The sequence below is a fragment of the Oncorhynchus kisutch genome, linkage group LG16 (genome assembly GCF_002021735.2).
Source record: "Oncorhynchus kisutch isolate 150728-3 linkage group LG16, Okis_V2, whole genome shotgun sequence".
In the NCBI taxonomy this organism is placed as follows: Eukaryota; Metazoa; Chordata; class Actinopteri; order Salmoniformes; family Salmonidae; genus Oncorhynchus; species Oncorhynchus kisutch.
Window position 1 is genome coordinate 17,149,879 of NC_034189.2, and position 23,228 is coordinate 17,173,106.

Sequence of the window (23,228 nt, forward strand, 5' to 3'; positions counted from 1 at the left end):
ACAAAAAAACACCACCATGAAGTGAAAAAAATGTCACTTGCGGCTAGGCCATTCCAGTGTTGCTCTGTAGTTCCCTCATATTGGAAGACTTCTAGGCTACGTCCCAATAATATCTCCTTTGTTCACTTCACTACACTGATTTGAAAGGACATTACTGGTATAATAAGAAATATGGTGGGAACTTCCACTAACCCTTGACTCCACCTCGTCCACCCTCCCAATGCTTTCAGATTTGTGGGAAACTAGTGAACGATCGCACATTTCAAAATAATGTGATATTATTGGGACGCAACCCTACTAGATGTGTGTCTGCCTTACAGATCTAATTCAACATACCCCTATCAGGCGTTAGGCAAATCACAGGGCTCGGTAGAGTTTACTTCAATACAGGTCATGTTGATTAGTAAAAAGGGGCCTTTAATTGGATGTTAGGGCGAATCACCTTTGGCGTTAGCTCCCATCGGTTTAGGGATATCTTTTAAACTCAGACATGTTGTGGCCTCACAAGCTGTGAACAACACCACACTACAGATACAGTTTGCTCGGATGGAAAGATACAAGTTCACTTGCAAATTCATGAATGGATAACTGTCCATTGTTTTATATATGTTGACTTCTCCACTTCCTGAATTGACAACGGAATTCATTAAAAAAACGGGAGAGAAATTGAGATATACCTAATGTGTAGTTTTTGCATCCAATCATCTAAGTCAGTACCCCCAACAGCACAACATTTTAATTTTAGCCCTGGACAAGCACACCTGACTCAACTAATCATCAATCCCTCAATGAGTAGAATCAGGTGTGTTTGTCCAGGGCTTCAACAAAAATGTGTGCTGTTGGGGGTACTGGAGGACTGGAGCTGAAGACTTATCTGAGATGTAAACACCTTCCCAATCATTTAAGAAGTATATGGTTAGCATGAAAATCTACTGGATTGACATACTCAGGAACTTGATTTAGAATCAACAGAACAAGAACTGTAGTCCTACAAGATATATCCTCTGAACATGGAGAACCTTCACGCCATTGCCTTCTGCTGGTGTGTGTTGCTACTACACACAAGTGTGTGCCAAAAAAACGTTCTACATAGCAAATTGAAATGGTCAAAAAATATTTTGATCGTTTTAAATAATGTAGTAACATAGTTCAGCCAATTAACTTCCACTCCAAATGAAATGAAAAGCAATTTAATGAAAAGTTAATGAAAAGCAATTTAAGAATGAAGTTAAAGTTTTGTTGTTTTTTAATAGGAATCCAAACAAACCTTGGACATTTACTTTCGGACAACTTGAACCACCCTCAAGTCAGGGAGAAAACATTACATTTGAAAAATCTCTCACTAATATGTAAACTTTCAAAATGTAATTAAAAATGTACTCCCAAATAACTAAAAACAACATTTATTAGTGGTTGGAGTACAGAGCTTCTCTTCTCTTACTGCTACAGTAAGTTCTTCACAGGTCTAACGAGTCAGTCCCCATCTATGCAGAAAATAGTAATACTGTACCATATGTTCACACGCCAAATATCCAGGATGCAGACTATGGGTAGGTCCCGATTGGCACCCTATTGTTCTATTAATAGTCTAGTCTATAGGGAATAGGGTGCCATTTGGGACGGACGCTAGGGCCTACACACTGTACGTGACCTGAACAGCTGATCACCTTTAAGAAAACAACATCAGTGTTCACAAAACACTTCACACTTCAAATATTCACAAACCATAACAATCTAATCCTTCATAAATAAGTGAGCATTTCAATTAAATAGAGTATCTATGTCAGTAGTAGTGAATAACATGTATATTATCCATTGCTTTTACAGTCTCTCTAAACATTCACCAGTGTTTGTAAAACCTGCAGATATTAAATAACTAACTTTTTCCAGTTAACATGCTGGTATCATAACAGTGGTAGACCCAGACCACTCACTCTTTCCTGCTACATAGACTGCATCTCTCTATGGTAGTGTCCCAACTTATATAGAACAAGGTCATATTTACAAAATATTCTGTGTCACAAATACTCTGTAAGTAAAAAGTTTCAATGTTTTGTTCTCCTCGAGCTGGATGAAGGTCAGAGGGCACTGGAAACCACTGGAAATGATAGTACCACCCTCACTGTAAATACATAGGTAACGATGATGAAGAAACCCTAGTAGTCAGGTGTCTCTCCAGGGGTTGAATGAAAGAAAAATTTGCAGAAATTGATGGACCAGACTGGCTCATGTTGTAGTGTAGCGAGTCATTTGTTGATTTCTTGCTGGACAGAAGTCTTGTGAACTTCTCCAAATCAACCCCTAGAGCCATACTTAGGGGAGAAGTGATCCAATGCTGCATCACACTATAGGGCCAGACCGTACTGTTGGCTTGGATATCATCCCTAGCACGATACCAGCAACTACGGTGGCTGCGTAACCAGGCCAACCCATTGATTCACCGTATAGTGTCAATCAGGCACCAGTGTTCTCACCTGGTCTCCTCAGCAGCGTCGAGGGGAGGAGGGGTACTTGGTCTTCAGGCCCTCCTTGAAGCTGCGGAAGAGCAGGCGGTTCCTTCGGTTCTCCTCGTCTTTCCTGCTGTGGAACTCGCCCTGAACTTTGAACCCTTTGTGCACCACGAAGGCAGCGTTCAGCACGGAGAACCTGTAGCCTGCCACATGGAGCTCACAGGCCTAGGGAGTGGAGAGGAGAAGGGGGAGAAGAGGTAAGGGGGACAACATGAAATGGTGATACTTTATTCTGCTAAAAGTTATGTAAAGAGATGTTCGATCAGGTTCAAGTCCGGGCTCTGGCTGGGTCACTCAAGGACATTCAGAGACTTGTCCCAAAGCCACTCCTGCGTTGTCTTGCTGTGTACTTATGTAACAGTATAACTTTAGCCCGTCCCCTCGCCCCTACCCGGGCTCGAACCTGGGACCCTCTGCACACACCGACAACAGTCACCAATGAAGCATTGTTACCCATCGCGCCACAAAAGCCACGGCCCTTGCAGAGCAAGGGGAACAACTACTTCAGGTCTCAGAGAGAGTGACGTCACCGATTGAAACGCTATTAGCGCGCACCACCGCTAACTAGCTAGCCGTTTCACATCGGTTACACTCACCTCCCTTTTGACCTCCTTTTCTGCAGCAACCAGTGATCCGGGTCAACAGCATCAATGTAACAGTTTTTAACTTCAGTCCGTCCCTCGCCCATACCCGGGCTCGACCCTCTGCACACAGACAACTGACACCCACATAGCATCGTTACCCATCGCTCCACAAAAGCCGCAGAGCAAGGGGAACAACTACTTCAGGTCTCAGAGAGAGTGACATCACCGATTGAAACACTGTTAGCGCGCACCACCACTAATTAGCTAGCCATTTCACATCGGTTACACTTAGTCATTGTCCTGTTGGAAGGTGAACCTTCGCCATAGTCTGAGGTCCTGAGCGCTTTGGAGCAGGATTTCATTAAGGATCTCTGTACTTTTCTCCATTCATCTTTCCCTCAATCCTGACTAGTCTCACAGTCCCTGCCAATGAAAAACATCCCCACAGCTTGATGCTGCCACCAGCATGCTTCACCGTAGGGATGGTGCCAGGTTTCCTCCAGACGTTATGCTTGGCATTCAGACCAAAGAGTTCAATCTTGGTTACATCAGACCAGATAATCTAGTTTCTCATTGTTTGAGAGTCTTTTAGGTGCCTCTTGGCAAACTCAAAGTGGGCTGTCATGTGTCTTTTACTGAGGAGTGCCTTCTGTCTGGCCACTCTACCATAAAGGCCTGATTAGTGGAGTGCTGCAGAGATGCTTGTCCTTCTGGAAGGTTCTCCCATCTCCACAGAGTAACTCTGGAGCTCTGTGTCAGAGTGACCATCGGGTTCTCTGACCAAGGACTTTCTTCCATTTAAGAATGGAGGCCACTGTGTATTAGGGGGAAAATGTTTTGGTACCCTTCCCCAGATAAGTGCCTCGACACAATCCTGTCTGAGCTCTAAGGAAAATTTTGTCGACCTCATGGCTTGGATTTTGTTTTGACATGCACTGTCAACTGTGGGACCTTATATAGACAGGTTGTGTCTTTCCAAATCATGTCAATTGAATCAATTGAATTGACCACAGGTAGACTCCAATCAAGTTGTATAAACATCTCAAGGATGACCAATGGACACAGGATGTACCTGAGCTCAATTTCGAGTCTCCTACCAAAGGGTCTGAATAATTATGTAAATAAGGTATTTCTGTATTTATTTATTTTTTATAAATTTACAAAAATGTCTGAAAACCTGTTTTCGCTTCATCATTATGGGGTATTGTGTGTAGATTCCTGAGGATTTTTAAAATCTATTTTAGAATAAGGTTATCACATAACAAAACATGAAAAAAGTGAAGTGGTCTGAATACTTTCCAAAGACACTATATATTTTACTGCAGTGCAAGGGTTCTGCAGTGTACGGTGTCAGTTGATGTAATGAAGCCCTAACTGTGTGCAACCATACACACACATGTGCCGCATCTCCACTGCAATCTAGAGTACCCGGTTACCCGTATCCATACAGCACATACCTGGCTGATGCGGTTGAAGCCGTACTGCCTGAAGTTCTCGTCATACAAGGGCACGGTGCGGTGCCCAATGTAGAAGGGCTCCCAGGGGTCCACCCAGGATAATGTATAGGCCACATCCAGGGGGCCCAAACCCTGACTGTGTCTGTTCACCCACTGAGAGTAGTTTGTGGGGGCCTGGCACCGCGGGCATAGCTCCTCGTAGAAGGGCCTCACCTCGCCCACCTGATACAGCTGCACCAGCTCCGACTTGGTGGCAGGCATCTTGCGTACGTGGCGGATCTCGAAGGCGGGCAGCACGAAGACCTCGTCCGTGGCGGGTTCACGTCTCATGACCAGTGCCAGAAACTGCTGGTGGAGTTCAGCACTGGGCGCCATGTCGATGTCGATGACCAGGATGTAGTTGGCTTCCGTGCCGCCACGGGCAACGTTCCGAAGGAGATTATTCGGGTAGGAGACGTTTCCATTTCCACCGATGGCGTAGTTCTGGTATTTGTCTCGGTGCGTCTCGAGCCTGGCAAACACAGCGGCACAGTCCTCAAGCCCGGTGAAATGCTCCCGGTCCTGCTCTGGGAAACTGGCCATCTGCCCAGAGTGGCACACCAAGTGAAAGTCCACCAAGGCCTGGATCTGAGGGCAGAAGATGGTGAGGGCGTAGACCAGGGCTGTGGCAAACTTGACATCTTGACCATGAGCGAATATGGCCACAGAGAGAGGGTTTTGCCACCTTTCCACTAAAGAATTCAGGTGGTGCAAGTTGTTGATGGATGTGTGCGTTGCTAAGGCCAAGAAGTGAGAGTTGGCATCCGCTCCTGGTTTCTGATTGGTAGAGAAATCGCTTTTTATCAAGTTCTTGTACACGCGGTATTGTCCGGTGGGATCAAAGATACCCCCTGTGGACAGAGAGTACCTGAGACGCTCTTTCCGTGAGTTTTTCTCCGGGTTGGCATTTTTCTTGCCAGAGGTCCCGAAGAGCTCTGAGTATCGGTAGCGCTGCTGCTTACCGTGCAGTTTCGATAGGAAGGAGAGGTAGATCATTTGTAAGAGTGCCACGAGCACCAGAGCGCCGAGCACCACTTTGAACGCGGAACATTTCTTAGATAAATGCATTCCCGACCTTTACATGTACACCACATGCAGCAAGTCAAAAATAATTGAGCAATATGCCTCAGGAAGGTATCCAATCTACCACTGCTAGTTGGCTAGCTAGCTAGCTAGCTACACGGCGCTAGCTAGCTAATTTGGCAATTTGGGTACCTGGGGGAGCTCGAATATCTCGTGTCGTTGAAACCACGCAGTGCTGACACAGGGTTCGATTTTAGATCGTGAAATCATTGTACGTGCCTCCTTCATATCTGATGCTTTGCGGTTCTGTCTATCTCATAGCGTTTCAGGAACATCAACAAGACGTTAGGACGTGTTATTCTTCTTCGATGGGGTTTATCAGCGATTGGCATCCAACTTTATGGTGCATTACCGACACCTACTGTACTGGAGTACGGAGAGAAACCAAATCCTACATGCCAGCCCGTTGCTCTTAAAAATATAAAATATGTGTGACTATATCTAATGACGTTCTACTCAATATACTCTAAACTAATTTCCTGTATCCCCTTCTCCCTCATACTGGATCTCAGCCTCGCTCCTTCCCACACAGTAGCAATACACCCACCCACCCAAAGCTTGTGTTCTGCCTTCGCCAATTCCAATTCCTCCTTTGGCCGCTTTTCCTTCCAGTTCTCTGCTGCCAATGACTGGAATGAATTGAAAAAAAATCACTGAAGCTGGAGACCAATACTTCCCTTACTAACTTTAAGCACCAGCTGTCAGAGCAGCTCACAGATCACTGCACCAATGGAGCCCCTAGTTCCACTCTTCATACCCCTGATAACTCCTTTGTCCCACCTCCCACACATGCGGTGACCTCACCCATTACTACCAGCATGTCCAGAGATACAACCTCTCTCATCATCACCCAGTGCCTGGGCTTACCTCCGCTGTACCCGCACCCCACCATACCCCTGTCTGCGCATTATGCCCTGAATATATTCTACCATGCCCAGAAAACTGCTCCTCTTATTCTCTGTCCCCAACGCTCTAGGCGACCAGTTTTGATAGCCTTTAGCCGCACCCTCATACTACTCCTTCTCTGTTCCGCGGGTGATGTGGAGGTAAACCCAGGCCCTGCATGTCCCCAGGCACCCTCATTTGTTGACTTCTGTGTTCGAAAAAGCCTTGGTTTCATGCATGTCAACATCAGAAGCCTCCTCCCTAAGTTTGTCTTACTCACTGCTTTAGCACACTCTGCTAACCCTGATGTCCTTGCTGTGTCTGAATCCTGGCTCAGGAAGGCCACCAAAAATTCAGAGATTTCCATACCCAACTATAACATCTTCCGTCAAGATAGAACTGCCAAAGGGGGAGGAGTTGCAGTTTACTGCAGAGAGAGCCTGCAAAGTAATGTCATACTTTCCAGGTCCATACCCAAACAGTTCGAACTACTAATTTTGAAAATTACTCTCTCCAGAAATAAGTCTCTCACGGTTGCCGCCTGCTACCGACCCCCCTCAGCTCCCAGCTGTGCCCTGGACACCATTTGTGAATTGATCGCCCCCCATCTAGCTTCAGAGTTTGTTCTGTTAGGTGACCTAAACTGGGATATGCTTAACACCCCGCCAGTCCTACAATCTAAGCTAGATGCCCTCAATCTCACACAAATCATCAAGGAACCCACCAGGTACAACCCTAACTCTGTAAACAAGGGCACCCTCATAGACGTCATCCTGACCAACTGGCCCTCCAAATACACCTCCGCTGTCTTCAACCAGGATCTCAGCGATCACTGCCTCATTGCCTGTATCCGCTACGGAGCCGCAGTCAAACGACCACCCCTCATCACTGTCAAACGCTCCCTAAAACACTTCTGTGAGCAGGCCTTTCTAATCGACCTGGCCCGGGTATCCTGGAAGGACATTGACCTCATCCCGTCAGTTGAGGATGCCTGGTCATTCTTTAAAAGTAACTTCCTCACCATTTTAGATAAGCATGCTCCGTTCAAAAAATGCAGAACTAAGAACAGATACAGCCCTTGGTTCACCCCAGACCTGACTGCCCTCGACCAGCACAAAAACATCCTGTGGCGGACTGCAATAGCATCGAATAGTCCCCGTGATATGCAACTGTTCAGGGAAGTCCGGAACCAATACACGCAGTCAGTCAGGAAAGCTAAGGCCAGCTTCTTCAGGCAGAAGTTTGCATCCTGTAGCTCCAACTCCAAAAAGTTCTGGGACACTGTGAAGTCCATGGAGAACAAGAGCACCTCCTCCCAGCTGCCCACTGCACTGAGGCTAGGTAACACGGTCACCACTGATAAATCCATGATTATCGAAAACTTCAATAAGCATTTCTCAACGGCTGGCCATGCCTTCCGCCTGGCTACTTCAACCTCGGCCAACAGCTCCGCCCCCCCCGCAGCTCCTCGCCCAAGCCTCTCCAGGTTCTCCTTTACCCAAATCCAGATAGCAGATGTTCTGAAAGAGCTGCAAAACCTGGACCCGTACAAATCAGCTGGGCTTGACAATCTGGACCCTCTATTTCTGAAACTATCTGCCACCATTGTCGCAACCCCTATTACCAGCCTGTTCAACCTCTCTTTCATCTCGTCTGAGATCCCCAAGGATTGGAAAGCTGCCGCAGTCATCCCCCTCTTCAAAGGGGGAGACACCCTGGACCCAAACTGTTACAGACCTATATCCATCCTGCCCTGCCTATCTAAGGTCTTCGAAAGCCAAGTCAACAAACAGGTCACTGACCATCTCGAATCCCACCGTACCTTCTCCGCTGTGCAATCTGGTTTCCGAGCCGGTCATGGGTGCACCTCAGCCACACTCAAGGTACTAAACGACATCATAACCGCCATCGATAAAAGACAGTACTGTGCAGCCGTCTTCATCGACCTTGCCAAGGCTTTCGACTCTGTCAATCACCATATTCTTATCGGCAGACTCAGTAGCCTCGGTTTTTCGGATGACTGCCTTGCCTGGTTCACCAATTACTTTGCAGACAGAGTTCAGTGTGTCAAATCGGAGGGCATGCTGTCCGGTCCTCTGGCAGTCTCTATGGGGGTGCCACAGGGTTCAATTCTCGGGCCGACTCTTTTCTCTGTGTATATCAATGATGTTGCTCTTGCTGCGGGCGATTCCCTGATCCACCTCTACGCAGACGACACCATTCTATATACTTTCGGCCCGTCTTTGGACACTGTGCTATCTAACCTCCAAACAAGCTTCAATGCCATACAACACTCCTTCCGTGGCCTCCAACTGCTCTTAAACGCTAGTAAAACCAAATGCATGCTTTTCAACCGGTCGCTGCCTGCACCTGCATGCCCGACTAGCATCACCACCCTGGATGGTTCCGACCTAGAATATGTGGACGTCTATAAGTACCTAGGTGTCTGGCTAGACTGCAAACTCTCCTTCCAGACTCATATCAAACATCTCCAATCGAAAATCAAATCAAGAGTCGGCTTTCTATTCCGCAACAAAGCCTCCTTCACTCAAGCCGCCAAGCTTACCCTAGTAAAACTGACTATCCTACCGATCCTCGACTTCGGCGATGTCATCTACAAAATGGCTTCCAACACTCTACTCAGCAAACTGGATGCAGTCTATCACAGTGCCATCCGTTTTGTCACTAAAGCACCTTATACCACCCACCACTGCGACTTGTACGCTCTAGTCGGCTGGCCCTCGCTACATATTCGTCGCCAGACCCACTGGCTCCAGGTCATCTACAAGTCTATGCTAGGTAAAGCTCCGCCTTATCTCAGCTCACTGGTCACGATGGCAACACCCATCCGTAGCACGCGCTCCAGCAGGTGTATCTCACTGATCATCCCTAAAGCCAACACCTCATTTGGCCGCCTTTCGTTCCAGTACTCTGCTGCCTGTGACTGGAACGAATTGCAAAAATCGCTGAAGTTGGAGACTTTTATCTCCCTCACCAACTTCAAACATCAGCTATCTGAGCAGCTAACCGATCGCTGCAGCTGTACATAGTCTATTGGTAAATAGCCCACCCTTTTCACATACCTCATCCCCATACTGTTTTTATTTATTTACTTTTCTGCTCTTCTGCACACCAATATCTCTACCTGTACATGACCATCTGATCTTTTATCACTCCAGTGTTAATCTGCAAAATTGTAATTATTTGCCTACCTCCTCATGCCTTTTGCACACATTGTATATAGACCCCCCCTTTGTTTTCTACTGTGTTATTGACTTGTTAATTGTTTACTCCATGTGTAACTCTTTGTTGTATGCTCACACTGCTATGCTTTATCTTGGCCAGGTCGCAGTTGCAAATGAGAACTTGTTCTCAACTAGCCTACCTGGTTAAATAAAGGTGAAATAAAATAAAAATAAAAAAACCTGTACATAGCCCATCTGTAAATAGCCCATCCAACTACCTCATCCCCCCCCCCCTCCTTTGCACCCCAGTATCTCTACTTGCACATTCATCACTCCAGTGTTTAATTGCTAAATTGTAATTATTCCCCCACTATGGCCTATGTCCTTATCTTACCTCATTTGCACACACTGTAAATATACTGTTTCTCTATTATGTTATTGACTGTATGTTTGTTTATTCCATGTGTAACTGTGTGTCGCACTGCTTTGCTTTGCTTTATCTTGGCCAGATCCCAGTTGTAAATGAGAACTTGTTCTCAACTAGCCTACCTGGTTAAATATAGGTGAAAAAAAATGGCAGCTGCTGTCTCCTAATCTGCAATGGCATATCCCCCATCTCCACCTGTAGTGCAGCCACTGGGGATGTCCGAAACACCCCTCTACATATTCCGAGTCCTTGCTCCAGTATGACATCTAGCCTTTCCAATGAGGTCTGGGCTGCCCAACCATACGCAATACTGCCATAGTCTATTACAGATTGGATCAATGCAACTTACATTATCCTCAATGAGGAACGCCCAGCCTCTCACTCCTTCCCTGTCAGACAGTCCATCACATTTGAGCACCTTCTTACACTTTCCCAACACTCAATGTGTTCTGCCCAGGTCAGTCTAGTGTCAACGTTTACCCCAAGGAACCTGAAGAACCACACCCTCTCCAAGTTTTTCCCATATAACCTCAAGCATACCTCATCTCCCACCTTCCTTCTGGTAAAGAACAGTGTCTGAGTTCTCTACAGAGAACCGGAATTCCCACATTAATGCCCACTGCTCTACCTCCTCACTTGCTTCCTGTAACTTCCTGACTACGTATGGCACATTTCTTCCCCTCTTCCATGAGGCCCCATCATCTGCAAATAACAACCTCCCAATATCTGGCTGTACCTGAGAGTAAACATTATTGATTATGATTGAGAACAACAGAGGACGAATCACACTCCCCTGTGGTGTACCGTTATCCACCAGGTAGCTGCCTGATAGTGACTTCCCCACCCTCAAAAGGATAGACCTTCCAAACAGGAAATCCTTTATCCAGTTGTACGTTCTTCCTCCTACCCCAATGATATCAAGCTTGATTAACAACCCCTCCTTCCACATCATATCATACTTCTCCACATCAAAAAAGACAGCTACAACAGTCTCCTTGTTCACCTGAGCCTTCCTGACCTCTGTTTCTAAGCAGAGCACTGGGTCCATAGTTCCCCTACCGTTCCTGAACCCACTCTGATGTTGCGATACTAACCCCCTGCTCTCCAGGAAGTAAGTTAGCATCCCTCCTATCCTCCCTCCTATCTAGTGCCCCAGGATGCTCCTCTCTCGTTCTCCCTCTCCCTCTACTTGGCCATTTCCATCCATCTGCCCCCCCCATTAAAATCCCCACACCACATTACTTCTATCCTGGCCCTCCACCCTCTTCAGCACTTCCAGGTCCAATATCTTCCAGGGGTTTTAGTTGTTCACTACCACTAGCACCCGTACTTGCTTTTAAAAGGTAGCACATCACCCCCCCCCCCCCCCCTACATCTCTGTCTTTACGAACCACAAGTGGTGCAGTGGTCTAAGGCACTGCATTGCAGTGGCTAGCTGTGCCACTAGAGATCCTGGTTTGAGGCCAGGCGCTGTCTCAGCCGGCCCATGGGGCGGCGCACAATTGGCCCTGCGTCATCCGGGTTAGGGGAGGGTTTGGCTGGCAGGGATGTCCTTGTCCCATCACGCTCTAGTGACTCCTGTGGCGTGGCAGGCTGGGCGCATGCACGTTGACACGGTCGCCAGGTGTACGGTGTTTCCTTGGACATGTTGGTGTGGCTGGCTTCTGGGTTAAGAGGGCATTGTGTCAAGAAGCAGTGCGGCTTTGTTGGGTTGTGTTTCTGAGGACTCAGGGATCTCAACCTTCGCCTCTTCGGAGACCGTACAGGAGTTGCAGTGATGAGACAAGACTGTAACTACCAATTGGATACCACGAAATTGCAGATTTTCTTTACAAAAATATCTATGTATACCATATTGCCGCCCACCTGCCCCGTAATCCCCGGTCTAGATGCTCCTAAACATCTCGCCCTTGAACCTGTATCTCCCTGGATCACCCTCACTGCCTCTGCATATGACACCCTTCTCTCCACTCTCACTTGTTGCACCTCCACTGCCTGCTTCATTGCCGCACACCCATTATGAGCACCACCACAGCTGCAGCACTTTGTTTGTACACCATCCCTACACTTCCCATACTCACGCTCCCCTCCACACCTGGCACACCTCTTTTTCTCTTTACAGACTGTTGCCACACACCCAAACTTCTGGCAGTTATAACATCTTAAAGGCTTTGGTACATAAGCCCTCACCTAATAACTCATATATCCTATGGTTACTTTATTTGGCAGTACCCAGTCCTTGAAGTGTAACAGAATAGACAGTAACAGAATCTACCCTAACTCCACCCCTTGTTGCTTGCAATCTTTGAATACACTAGAACGCCTCCTCTCAAATTGTACCTCTTTAGTGCTAACACTCACAGGCACTCCTGTTATCACCCCTTTAATCCACTGCTTCCCTGCTTGATCAGTCCAGCTGCTCAACACCACCTTACACTTCCCTATTTGCGCCACTCTGAGAGCGTTTCCCCTCTGCGCCATGTCCTTACAGAATACCAACAAGCTCCCATCTCTTAACACTTTAGCATTGACAACTTCCCCAATCAACTCTTTTATCACAGCCGTCAACCTTATCGTACTCATCGCCCCAACTCCTCCTTCCTCCCTAAACTTCAGAATCACTTTATGGTCCTCACCTCCATGCTCCCCTCGCGATTTATCTTGCCCTTCCTCGGCACTTTCTACCTCCGAACTGCGGCTAGCTTTGGAAACTATGTTGCTCTCCTCAAACTTCCTTTTCTGCCTCCATAGACCTCACTCTCCCCTTCAAACCCATTCTCCCTTTCTATCCCGCTTTATTTTTCTTACTCCCTCCTTCATTCGTACCACTATGCTTCACTTTCTTATCCATCCATCTCCATCCATCTCCATCCATCTCCTACCATCGCCTTGTGTGTTTGGAGTAGGGGCAACTGTGATATTGTCTATGCGCTTTTCATGTTACCACAAACCCTAGAATAGAAGGGCATATAGAGTTTGACATAATGGAGCATTTATTGTGTTCATAGCAAACAACTGGGCGTTCAAATATGCTGTGCGGCTAGCTAGCACTTTTATGAAAATGGTATCTTGAATATGAAAAGCCAGTATTGCAAAATTAATAAAATAAAAAACACTGGTTTGTCGTGAACTTGAGATAAATTGTATTGTTGCTTCTAAAATATACGTTGAGGACGAGGTGGCCGAGTGGTTAAGGCGATGGACTGCTAATCCATTGTGCTCTGCACGCGTGGGTTCGAATCCCATCCTCGTCGGCAATTATTTTCCCATCTCACGAATAGTAGTGCTATAATGTACAAACACTATCTGCCAAAAAGACGATCTTGGTCAAAACCACCAGTACCTTTGCCTCCTATGAAACTATTCTAACGTTACATTAAAACATATGTTGCGAATTAGTATAGCCAAACTATTTACTTTACTAAATTGTGATATATGTATGAATGATCGATTATATACAGTAAGTACCAAGAGCATGTTGCTGTGTACAGTTCCATCACCTACCCTGGACACACAATCCAAACCTTATTTGTATGGGTACTGTATGAACGTCATTAACGCACCCTTCTAACAGGTACTGTATAGTTTACTTGCGCCGGGGGATGGCATGCCATAGCTCTGTTCATGACAGCTGGTACATCCTCTGAAGATGTTGTCCAGGTTTGTTTCATGTGGTATTTCAGGTATTTGCCCATGAAAGGGTCCCCACAGCAGAACGAGACTGCTGGCGGCTTTCTAAAGACGCTTGAAACAGTGACCACCAGCAAACTGATTGTATAATATGACTTATATATTATGTATATACAGGCAAAAAGCAGCAGACATCAGAAACCATGTTTACATTTATTTTTATTCCTAAACATTCACACAAAAAAAAAACGAATTTTCTCCACACAACTACATGGTGACAGATGATGTAGTTTAGGGCTGTGTGCTTCAGATACTTTGGGGGCACTTAAGACTATACCAATACATCAGCTGTCAGAGACTGGGCGTGTCTGAAATGGCACCCTCAGCAAAAGTAGTGCGCTATATAGGGAACAGGCTGCCGTTTGGGAGGCTGATTTTACGTTATCCAGATACTCTGGGCACACTGTTTTTTTATTTTCTCAAATGCACATAGAAATGTGAGTTATAGATCTATCATTATCATCGAACACAAGTCTAAGAAGCAGCAAATATGTTCTGTGCGTGCAATTTCTATGCTCCCTGATCTTAAGTTTCATTTTTTTGCTTCTTTAATTTAGGTTTTGTACACCAGCTTCCAACAGCTGGAAATACAATATTTTGGTTATGGAAAAATATATTTCACAGCAATTTAGAGCGTACAATGATTTCCTACACTTGCTTGTTTTGTCAAACTGAAATTAGGAGAACTACTAGAATTTTAGCAATGAGGAAATGACGGAGCTATTTCTGCACAGTGCACCTTCAAGAAAGATTGAAATGATACAGTGCGTTGTTATGAAGTGTTTTTCCAATCAGATTGTCATTCCTTTTGCAAGCATTATTTTACAGCATGCCAGAGACAAACCTCAAAAACAGAGCCCCCAACAACAGGATCATAATATACATTGAAATATGACTGACAATAGAGTATAAATAAACTTCAAATCAATACATGGTCATCAAGAAGGCATGTCTTTTACAACAATCATCCCGTAAGATTTTGATGAAACACTGTCTTGAGTAAAAGGCGAAAGGCTTGTAATTAAACCAGAGTGGGAGTGAAATGTTGGTTTAAGTTTTGTTGAAATACAGGTGAAAATGGATAACTTTGATCTGAAATGAATGTTCTGGATAATCTGGCCCTTGTGACATTGGTTAATTATATCATTTCTTTCATGCAAGACACACGTCAAACTCTGCCTTTGAAATGCCTTCCAGGATCTGTGCTGACTCGATGCTCGATGGCATTCCGCACAATTTCCTATCGCACTAAAGTCTCCACACACAAAGCTACGAAACTAGAACGCCGGCACCGCCTTTAGACCCGCTCCCATTGGAGGTAGCTGCCGATTTGCCCTGTCCTTCCTCTCCTTCTCCCACCAATCGGATATTGTATTTTTCCCGATACTCTGTGAGCTCCCGGCCTTTTGTCTGCATCTGTATGTTGAGGGACTCTACAATCTTTGATATCTGTAAGGAAAAGAGAGGGGACAGCAGAATGATAATCATGATGTATGATCAGCAGTGATTTAGTTTTACAAGATAGTATTGCAACAACCTATAGCATTGGTAATTATGTTAAAGGAAAGACGCACCATAATTAACGTTGATCGTGTGCAGTTGATTATGTGCTGGGTGTCAACGAACGGTAGTGATTTAACATGCAGAATTGTCAGGAAATGAAAATAAAGTAGTAAATGCCGGCATTCTTGTCGGAGGCATCAGTTGCTCTAGTGCTTTTTCTTTATTAAAAACACTTCCAAGCGAGATTGCCCTCTTGGGAACGTTATGCAACTGGAGTGTTTGGACTGTAGTGTGGCTGGAGTACTTTGGAACCAGAAGGTTAGAGGTTTTCTTCCCCTGTCGGACTATACTCATGGCCACCACATCATGTACATATTGACAGTTGATATATTAATGGCATCTTCTCATCAAGCAATCTTATTTTAGACAGCCCTTTTTACAACAGCAGTCATTACAAAGTGCTTTACAGCAACCCCGGATTATACCCCAAAGAGCAAGCAAACAAAAGCTTACCTGTTCTTTATTGCTTCCCAGAGCTGGTAAGACTTCCTTAACTGTCCTTTCCACGAGCACCCCGCCCACCAGTCGGAAGCACTTCCTGGTTGGATCCACGTCTTTTAGGGTCTCGATGACTAGGCTGAGAAAAAAAGAGAGACGTTGTGAGAGGAATGTAATAAGTGTGAATATCAAAAATCTAAAAGTTAAGACATTATGCTCCTCCCTTTGGACCCTTTCCTCCAATGCATTTTGAGAGGGAGGCAAGGAGAGGAAATGAGGAATCCAGGGAAGACTTGATTCACCCCCCAGTGTCCAAATCTCTCATCTCTAACGCCTTACAGACTGATCAAAGATCATTCCTCTCTGTGGCCAAGTCCATAGTTAAGTCCACAGAGGTGAACAGTGAGTGAAATAGAAGCGGTAACTAGTACTGTAGTTACCTGTGCTCGTTGATCTCCATCTCCAGCTCTGCAGCCTTTGAGGCCATGCTGCGCTGTTCTGAGCGCATCCTCTGAAATGCAGCCACAACCTTTTGAACACACCAAACAGATCACATTAAAACATTCTCTCATTATAATAGATGCCCTTTAGCAAACCCTTTAATACAAAGTGACTGAAAAATCTGGTGACCTGCGGGAAGGCCTGCGTGGGCAACAACTTTAGTCATTGTCAAAGCTCTCTTACAGTAGTGCATGCATACATACATATTCGTACCCAGGTCCCTAGTGGGAGTCGAAACCATGATCCTAGCGTTGCAAGCGCCATGCTCTACCAACTCAGGGCAGCCACAACACACACAGATTTCTGAACTTACATTAGATTGAACAAAGTTGCAAAAAGCCTCGTTATATAGGCCTACCTGGAAAAGGAATATTATTAGACCATTTATTGATTAGCTACAAGTAAATACAATAGTCGTTTATTTGTGATTTGTCAAACTGGCTGTATTACTAATGCGGTTCTGTATGCCACTGGTTGGCAAGGGAGAGCGACGCTAATAGCACGAACTGTGACAGGCAGAAATAGTTTCTCATCTGCTCGACAGCACAACTAATCCCTTCCTTGCAATTCGCCTGAGTATCTTACGTTAATGAATACTGATAGAAACGTAGTCAGGCTAACAGATTTCAGTTAACTAAAATTATTATAAACTCAATGGGGTATTGTGAATACGACTGATACCAGACTTGGCCTCTAAATCATAAAATATCAGTTTTGAGGAACACACTAGTAGGAAGCAGACGATGGGAGCGAGCTAGCTAGATAGCTAGCTTGCTAACGTTAACTAGCCAGATGCGTGACTGGCAAGTCCAGGTTTGTATCTCAAAGCCCGCAACTATTAAACAGCATTTGCTAACAACACATGAATATTCGGACAGTTAAGGAGTTAAAGGAGAGTGGGGATACCTGCTCGGCCGACGGCCCTGATTGTTTCCCCCCGATAATGTTGCTGGGTTTGCTAACCGTGCTGCTACTGTTCGCTGCCATCTTGGAAGGGTGTCGCTAGTGGTGGGGGCTGAGGGCCCAAGGCTTACCATCTTGAGCTGTCTCATGTGATTGCCTGTTAGGAAAATCGTAATCAAAACAACACATGAAGGATGTTGTACTAGCTTGTCTCGTTGTCGTGCAATTTGGCGCCGCAAACACAACGTAGGTAGTTACATTGTTGATGTTTTGATACTTTACTGACTGGATTTTGCATTAACTTTAAATTAAAACAGAGTCCAAAGTACAGCACGAGCAAAGAAGAGATTTTCTGGTGTTGCTCATTCGGACACAGACAGATTTGTTTTGGCACTTGCGTTAAGCCAATGTCCGTGCTCAGGTGCAGTTTGAGAAGAACTCGGGTGAAACATTTACTGGACTGTCATTCTTCTTGGGGCTCGAGCTGCATTGGGGTGCATCAAAGGTAACGACACCAGTCAACCTTTTAACGTTGTTTACAATGCATGTGTCTGTTACCATAGCCCATTAAATGGGGGATTAGGGTTGAATTGGTTATTCTAAAATTAAAATGTATTGCCTTTAATTCATTTTCTGTCAAGGTCTACTAGTGTCACTGACTTGTGAATGTAGGTCAATGAGTAATGTTCAGCTATTATAACTAGCCACATATTTTTGACCCCTTACACTAACATGAACCCTTTAGATGCTTGACTTAAAAAAAAAAATAGGCAAGTCAGTTAAGAACAAACTCTTATTTACAATGTTGGCCTAGGAACAGTGGGCTAACTGCCTTGTTCCGGGGCAGAATGCCAGATTTTTACCTTGTCAGCTCTGGGATTTGATCTAGCAACATTTTGGCTACTGGCCCAATGCTCTATCCACTAGGCTACCTGCCGCCCGACTTAATGTAAACTCAAGTGTCTTTCTTTCCAGGATGTCATCATCATCGCCTCATCCAGTGGCAGCGGTGTGCCAGGTGACCGCAACCCCTGACAAGGAGGCCAACTTCACTGCCTGCAAGCAATTGGTGCAGGCGGCAAAAGAGGGTGGAGCCAGCATGGTGTTCCTACCTGAGGGGTTTGACTACATCGGCTCTAGTCGAGAGGAGACCCTGAATCTGTCTGAGAGGCTAACTGGAGACATTATTTCACGCTACACACTGCTTGCCAGGTGAGTACTCCTAGCTACTGAGTGTGGTTGTCTATTCTATTCATTTCTATTACATCCTAGTCTAATAATAATTATTGAATGGGTAGACTTCATCTCATCTTGTTCTGTTATTGATTAGTGTTTTTGCAGTTAATCCACATCTGTCCTTTCATAGGAAGCTGAGCGTGTGGCTCTCTCTTGGAGGGTTTCATGAGAGAGGGCATGACTGGGAGACGGACAGGCGAATCTACAACAGTCACATCATCATAAATGAAAAGGGTATGAACACACACACACACACACACACACACACACACACACACACACACACACACACACACACACACACACACACACACACACACACACACACACACACACACACTGAAGTGCTGACACTTTCACTTAACCCTACAGGTGATATAGTGTCCGTATACAGGAAGTCTCACTTGTTTGATGTGGAGCTGCCAGGAAGAGGCGTGTCCTTAAAAGAGAGTGCCTTCACCATACCTGGATCCAGCCTCATTCCTCCAGTTCAAACTCCCATTGGCAAGGTCATTCTATGATTCTACCAATCCTGCTCACATTGAATTGTTATTGCAACTAACCTCCATCTTTGTACACCAGATTCATAGATCTACCACCCCAGTATTCTGTCACTGTATTGTGTTCCAGGTGGGACTGGGTATCTGTTATGACCTGAGGTTCCCTGAGCTGTCATTGGCCCTGCTGCGACAGGGGGCGGAGATTCTGACCTACCCGTCAGCGTTCACTGTGGCCACAGGAGCTGCCCATTGGGAGGTGGGATAGATTTTTGCAGAAACACACATCTTCCTCTGTCTTGTACTATAATTTCTACTAGCTACTATTTCTAGCACTGCTATTTCTATGTTTTAATACAACAGTGTTGTTCGAACATGGTCTTGGGGACCCACAGGGTATACAGGCTTTTGTTCCAGTCCAATACTTACACACCTGATTCAAATCATAAACTTCATTAGTTGATTCAGGTGCCTTAGTACTGGGCTAGAACCCCTGTGGATCCTACTCTTTAGGACCCGTATTGAAGAATGTGGACCAATATAAAACACGCTGCTCTTCTAACCGCAGGTGTTGCTTCGCGCCAGGGCCATTGAGAACCAGTGCTTTGTCCTTGCTGCAGCCCAAGTGGGCAGTCACCATGAGAAGCGTTCGTCGTACGGCCACGCCCTGGCTGTGGACCCCTGGGGGGTGGTGATGGGGGACTGTGGAGGAGAGAACACAGGCATGGTTCTGCTGGAGATTGACTTGGAGAAGCTCAGGGACACACAGAGAAACATGCCTGTGCAGCAACATCGCAGAGACACTAGCTTCTACTACAGTTTGGGTGGAAAGGACTGACAATCAAAGGTGTGTCCTAATTCTCCACACTTTTTCTTGAAGTGTGCACTTGTGCACTGCCCCACATAGATTTAACAGCATAGGATTGGCGTAAGCATGTGGCCATTACACCAATCCTATCATTTTTAATCCATGTGGGTACGATCAAATTTCAGGGATAAAGGGTGGAGAATTGAGACATAAGCACGTTCCTATCAGAAAAAAAACACTGGAAGAGCAGATTTACCATGTTAATGATGTCAGCGTTGGTATGCTGTATACAACCAGTAGATGGTGATATTGGTATGAGGATTTTACACTCTTTTTTTATACCACAAATGAGTTATGATGCTGTAATCAAGAAGTTCACCAGCTTTTAAAGATGTGATTGACTTTCTGGCTTTTTGACCTTTCAAACAAGAGAAACTAGATTTTCTAGCCACAATCCAATGTTAGCCATGACCAGAAGATATTCCTCTCTTACTAAATGCATGGGGGTTTCCAATGAAGCACTGTATGTGTGTGTTATGATGGATAAAATGAGGACATGGATGAAAGAATCAGTTTAATAATACATTCATTATATAGGTCAAATCCTTTGTTTGCTAGAAATGTGTCATATGATCTTGTTTGCCTTCAAATCTAAAACATTGCACCCTGACTATTCCCAATCCAATGTTATAGTTTTGGCTTTTAATGTATATTGTTTTATTGTACTTGATGAAACATTTTAATAATAATGTCAAATCCAGCCTCTTTGCTTCTTCTCTCGCTCCTTACGACGGCGGGCGATCAAGAAACCGGATGTTAACGTCACCCGTACAGGATTTTTCCCCCACTATAGACAGTACAGCCACAAAGTCGTTAATATAATGAAAACTAAAAATAACTTTTGGTCTTAATTTAACGTTAGGGTTAGTCATAAGGTTAGCAGTGTGCGGTTAGGTTTAAAAAATAATCGAAATTGTAGAAATAGGCGGGGTTTATTACTTTATGTATGTATGTATGTATGAATGAATTAACTAGTGACGACCCACAGGAGCGGGACAAAAAACATGGGGAGAATGTCAAATATATTTGAGTAAAAACTCTCCGTTTCTACTCAAGAAAAGGATGATTCGGTATGTCCCGGTGGAATAGGGATTGCAAAGGTAAAGTATGTTGCTGGTGCACACCGCGATGTGATGAGGTTATATTTTACACACTATCGTAACTACCGTTGGCAATTTTAACTGTGAATACATGTTGCTCATCTCTCCATGCATTATGCTTTAAATAATTGTCACCATAATGATGTTGCACATATTCAGCATATGATGCATTTATAGAGAAGTTTGACAGGTCAGTTATGCATATAATAAGAAATCGCTTTGTGAAATTCGCTATACCAAATGGTGGAGTTGCATCAAAATCGATCAGGCCCCCCTTAACCAACTGATGTTATGAAGGAGCGCTCGAGCCCCTGCCTCGTAGCTTGTTTGTTAGCAAAATTCTAGTTGGCTTTTATATCAGACTACGAGACAGTTATTCGCAGATAAATCGTACTTATTTGTGGTTCTAACTAGCTGGCGGCATCTTTTATGTGACATTTAGGATGATGTCATTGTAAGTTATAACATTTGTGGTATCACCCAGAAACACTGCTGACCTAGCTTTAAAAAAATGTCATAGCACCCCCATGGCATGATACATCAGAAAGGCGCGTGATGACAGATACTGTAGTTGCAGTGGAACTTGGTATAATCATGCTTATTTAGTGGCAAGGTAGCTTACACAGCAAAACAGAGATACATATAGTTTGTATTGCATGCAGATGTTATGGCATAAATCTATATGGAGGTATTGCATAGTGATATTTATTTTTCCTTCCTTACTTTTCACCCATGCGTTGTCCTGAATGGAATGTGTCAACTGTGTTCTACATACTGCAAAATATGATGCTAGGGTGAGTATGGGGCATAGATTGGCCTCTGCATGTGAGCAACAGGAAAGAACCTCAGGCCTCACAACACAACAATTAGATTTTTTAGGATAAGTGGATGTCTTTTTCTAGTTTCTGCTCGTATTCATTTGCCCCATGCAGCTACAGGTAACTGCAAAAATATAGGAAACACCAACATAAAGTGTCCTAATGGGGAATTGGGCCACCAGAGCCAGAACAGATTCAATGCACCTTGGCATAGATTCTACAAGTGTCTGGAACTCTGGTGTCACATCCCTCCAATATTCTTGCACCAAAAAAATCCATAATTTGGTGTTATATTGGGGGTGGAAAACTCTGTCTCAGGCACCGCTCCAGAATCTCCCATAAGTGTTCAGTTGGTGACTGATTCGGCCATGGCATATGATTTACATAGTTTTCATGCTCATCAAACCATTCCGTGACCACTAGTGCCCTGTGGAGGAGGGGATTGTCATCCTATGGGGGCATAGCCATGGTAGGCAACATAATGGCCCGCTCATAATTTTATACATGACATGATGAGATGTAATTGCTTAATATAGTCATGAGCCACACTTCTCTTTTCAGTGCTGCATGATTAAGTTAGCCTTCGGGAGCTCTTGACCAGAGCATCAGTTGGAGTCCATTGTGCTTGAAGTGGACTGAAATAGGTGCCTGCTGGTACTCTTTATTTTATTTAAGTGCAGGTTGCCATTTATAGTATTTAAGAGACAATATTCATGTCCATATTTGGTGTTCCATCTATGACAGTGCTGACATATTATAGAAGAATCATCTGTTTTTAACTCTCACTTCTACAATGTGACATCACAAGTTCCTTTTATTTAAGGTTTCTCACAACTTGCAATTGAACAGTTTTGCATTATAAGGCTATATCCTTGATTATTACAGTAGGTAGGGATGGTATAGTAGTTAAACAAATAAATATATATTGCTTTTATTTTGTTTGGAGGTGTGTCAAGTCAACCTGTAGTGTTGGCATTGGGGACTATGCCTTACAGGAGATGTGATCATATCACCTGAGGGACAGGCAAAACGCTGAGTCATATCCCAGCAACAGTCTCCCCTGGCAACACTTAGCTCCTTGACTACTGACAGAAGAGAACCCTTTCTCCTCTACTCTATAAGTTGTAGGAGGTGGCAATAATGCTGTTGCCATTCAAACACATATGTTCTACACACCTCACTCCTCTCACACATTCTAAAATGTCAGAGTGAAAATGGATAATTAACAAGTATCCATTGTAGCAGGGTTGGGGGTGTAACGGATGTGAAACGCTAGCTTAGTTAGCGGTGGTGCGCGCTAAATAGTGTTTCAATCGGTGACGTCACTTGCTCTGAGACCTTGAAGTAGTAGTTCCCCTTGCTCTGCAAGGGCCGTGGCTTTTGTGGAGCGATGGGTAATGATGCTTCGTGGGTGACTGTTGTTGATGTGTGCAGAGGGTCCCTG

General features: G+C 44.8%; 4 protein-coding genes and 1 non-coding gene across 8 annotated transcripts in view; 3 read left to right on the forward strand and 2 right to left on the reverse strand.

Moving 5' to 3' along the window:
- Nucleotides 1–1,228: 1,228 nt before the first annotated feature.
- On the reverse strand, nucleotides 1,229–6,002 carry b4gat1 (beta-1,4-glucuronyltransferase 1). The gene is made up of 2 exons (XM_020504087.2): nucleotides 4,552–6,002; nucleotides 1,229–2,675 (listed from the first exon to the last, which is right to left on the reverse strand). Exons 1-2 carry the CDS (start codon nucleotides 5,656–5,658, stop codon nucleotides 2,484–2,486), a joined length of 1,299 nt encoding a protein of 432 aa, XP_020359676.1. The 5' UTR covers nucleotides 5,659–6,002; the 3' UTR covers nucleotides 1,229–2,483.
- Nucleotides 6,003–13,342: 7,340 nt separating this feature from the next.
- On the forward strand, nucleotides 13,343–13,424 carry trnas-gcu (transfer RNA serine (anticodon GCU)). The gene has a single exon. It is a non-coding gene; the product is annotated as a tRNA-Ser (tRNA).
- Nucleotides 13,425–13,999: 575 nt separating this feature from the next.
- LOC109906413 (prefoldin subunit 2-like) lies at nucleotides 14,000–17,690 on the reverse strand. 2 transcript variants are annotated; one of them, XM_020504090.2, is made up of 5 exons: nucleotides 17,269–17,357; nucleotides 16,676–16,720; nucleotides 16,302–16,390; nucleotides 15,877–16,000; nucleotides 14,000–15,309 (listed from the first exon to the last, which is right to left on the reverse strand). In XM_020504090.2, the coding sequence occupies exons 1-5, from the start codon at nucleotides 17,347–17,349 to the stop codon at nucleotides 15,130–15,132; spliced, it is 519 nt and encodes a 172-aa protein (XP_020359679.1). In that variant the 5' UTR covers nucleotides 17,350–17,357; the 3' UTR covers nucleotides 14,000–15,129. The 2 variants fall into 2 exon arrangements, with proteins under 2 accessions (XP_020359679.1, XP_020359680.1); XM_020504091.2 differs by lacking the exon at nucleotides 16,676–16,720 and having other exon boundaries at nucleotides 14,002–15,309; nucleotides 17,269–17,690.
- On the forward strand, nucleotides 17,420–20,569 carry nit1 (nitrilase 1). Its single transcript, XM_020504089.2, has 6 exons — nucleotides 17,420–17,770; nucleotides 18,241–18,477; nucleotides 18,632–18,735; nucleotides 18,874–19,010; nucleotides 19,132–19,257; nucleotides 19,567–20,569. Exons 1-6 carry the CDS (start codon nucleotides 17,673–17,675, stop codon nucleotides 19,834–19,836), a joined length of 972 nt encoding a protein of 323 aa, XP_020359678.1. The 5' UTR covers nucleotides 17,420–17,672; the 3' UTR covers nucleotides 19,837–20,569.
- Nucleotides 20,570–20,635: 66 nt separating this feature from the next.
- LOC109906411 (H(+)/Cl(-) exchange transporter 3) overlaps nucleotides 20,636–23,228 on the forward strand; it is a 53,771-nt gene continuing 51,178 nt past the window's right edge. The window contains exon 1 of one of the 3 annotated variants that reach the window (XM_031791892.1): nucleotides 20,636–20,966. The gene's annotated coding sequence lies outside the window, so the exon portion shown is untranslated. The remainder of the gene's footprint in view (nucleotides 20,967–23,228) is intronic. The other 2 variants (XM_031791890.1, XM_031791893.1) reach the window with 2 other exon arrangements.

What these genes read in the sequence shown, in the direction of transcription:
- b4gat1 (XM_020504087.2), bottom strand. Translation starts at nt 5,658, where the DNA reads ATGCATTTATCTAAGAAATGTTCCGCGTTCAAAGTGGTGCTCGGCGCT. An exon ending in GCTTCAACCGCATCAGCCAG is followed by an intron (nt 2,676 to 4,551) that starts GTATGTGCTGTA and finishes TCCACTCCCTAG; the next exon opens with GCCTGTGAGCTCCATGTGGC.
- nit1 (XM_020504089.2), top strand. Translation starts at nt 17,673, where the DNA reads ATGTCCGTGCTCAGGTGCAGTTTGAGAAGAACTCGGGTGAAACATTTA. An exon ending in CGCTACACACTGCTTGCCAG is followed by an intron (nt 18,478 to 18,631) that starts GTGAGTACTCCT and finishes GTCCTTTCATAG; the next exon opens with GAAGCTGAGCGTGTGGCTCT. An exon ending in CAGGAGCTGCCCATTGGGAG is followed by an intron (nt 19,258 to 19,566) that starts GTGGGATAGATT and finishes TTCTAACCGCAG; the next exon opens with GTGTTGCTTCGCGCCAGGGC.
- LOC109906413 (XM_020504090.2), bottom strand. Translation starts at nt 17,349, where the DNA reads ATGGCAGCGAACAGTAGCAGCACGGTTAGCAAACCCAGCAACATTATC. An exon ending in CAGGGCCGTCGGCCGAGCAG is followed by an intron (nt 16,721 to 17,268) that starts GTATCCCCACTC and finishes TTCCTTTTCCAG; the next exon opens with GTAGGCCTATATAACGAGGC. An exon ending in ATGGAGATCAACGAGCACAG is followed by an intron (nt 16,001 to 16,301) that starts GTAACTACAGTA and finishes TTTTTTTCTCAG; the next exon opens with CCTAGTCATCGAGACCCTAA.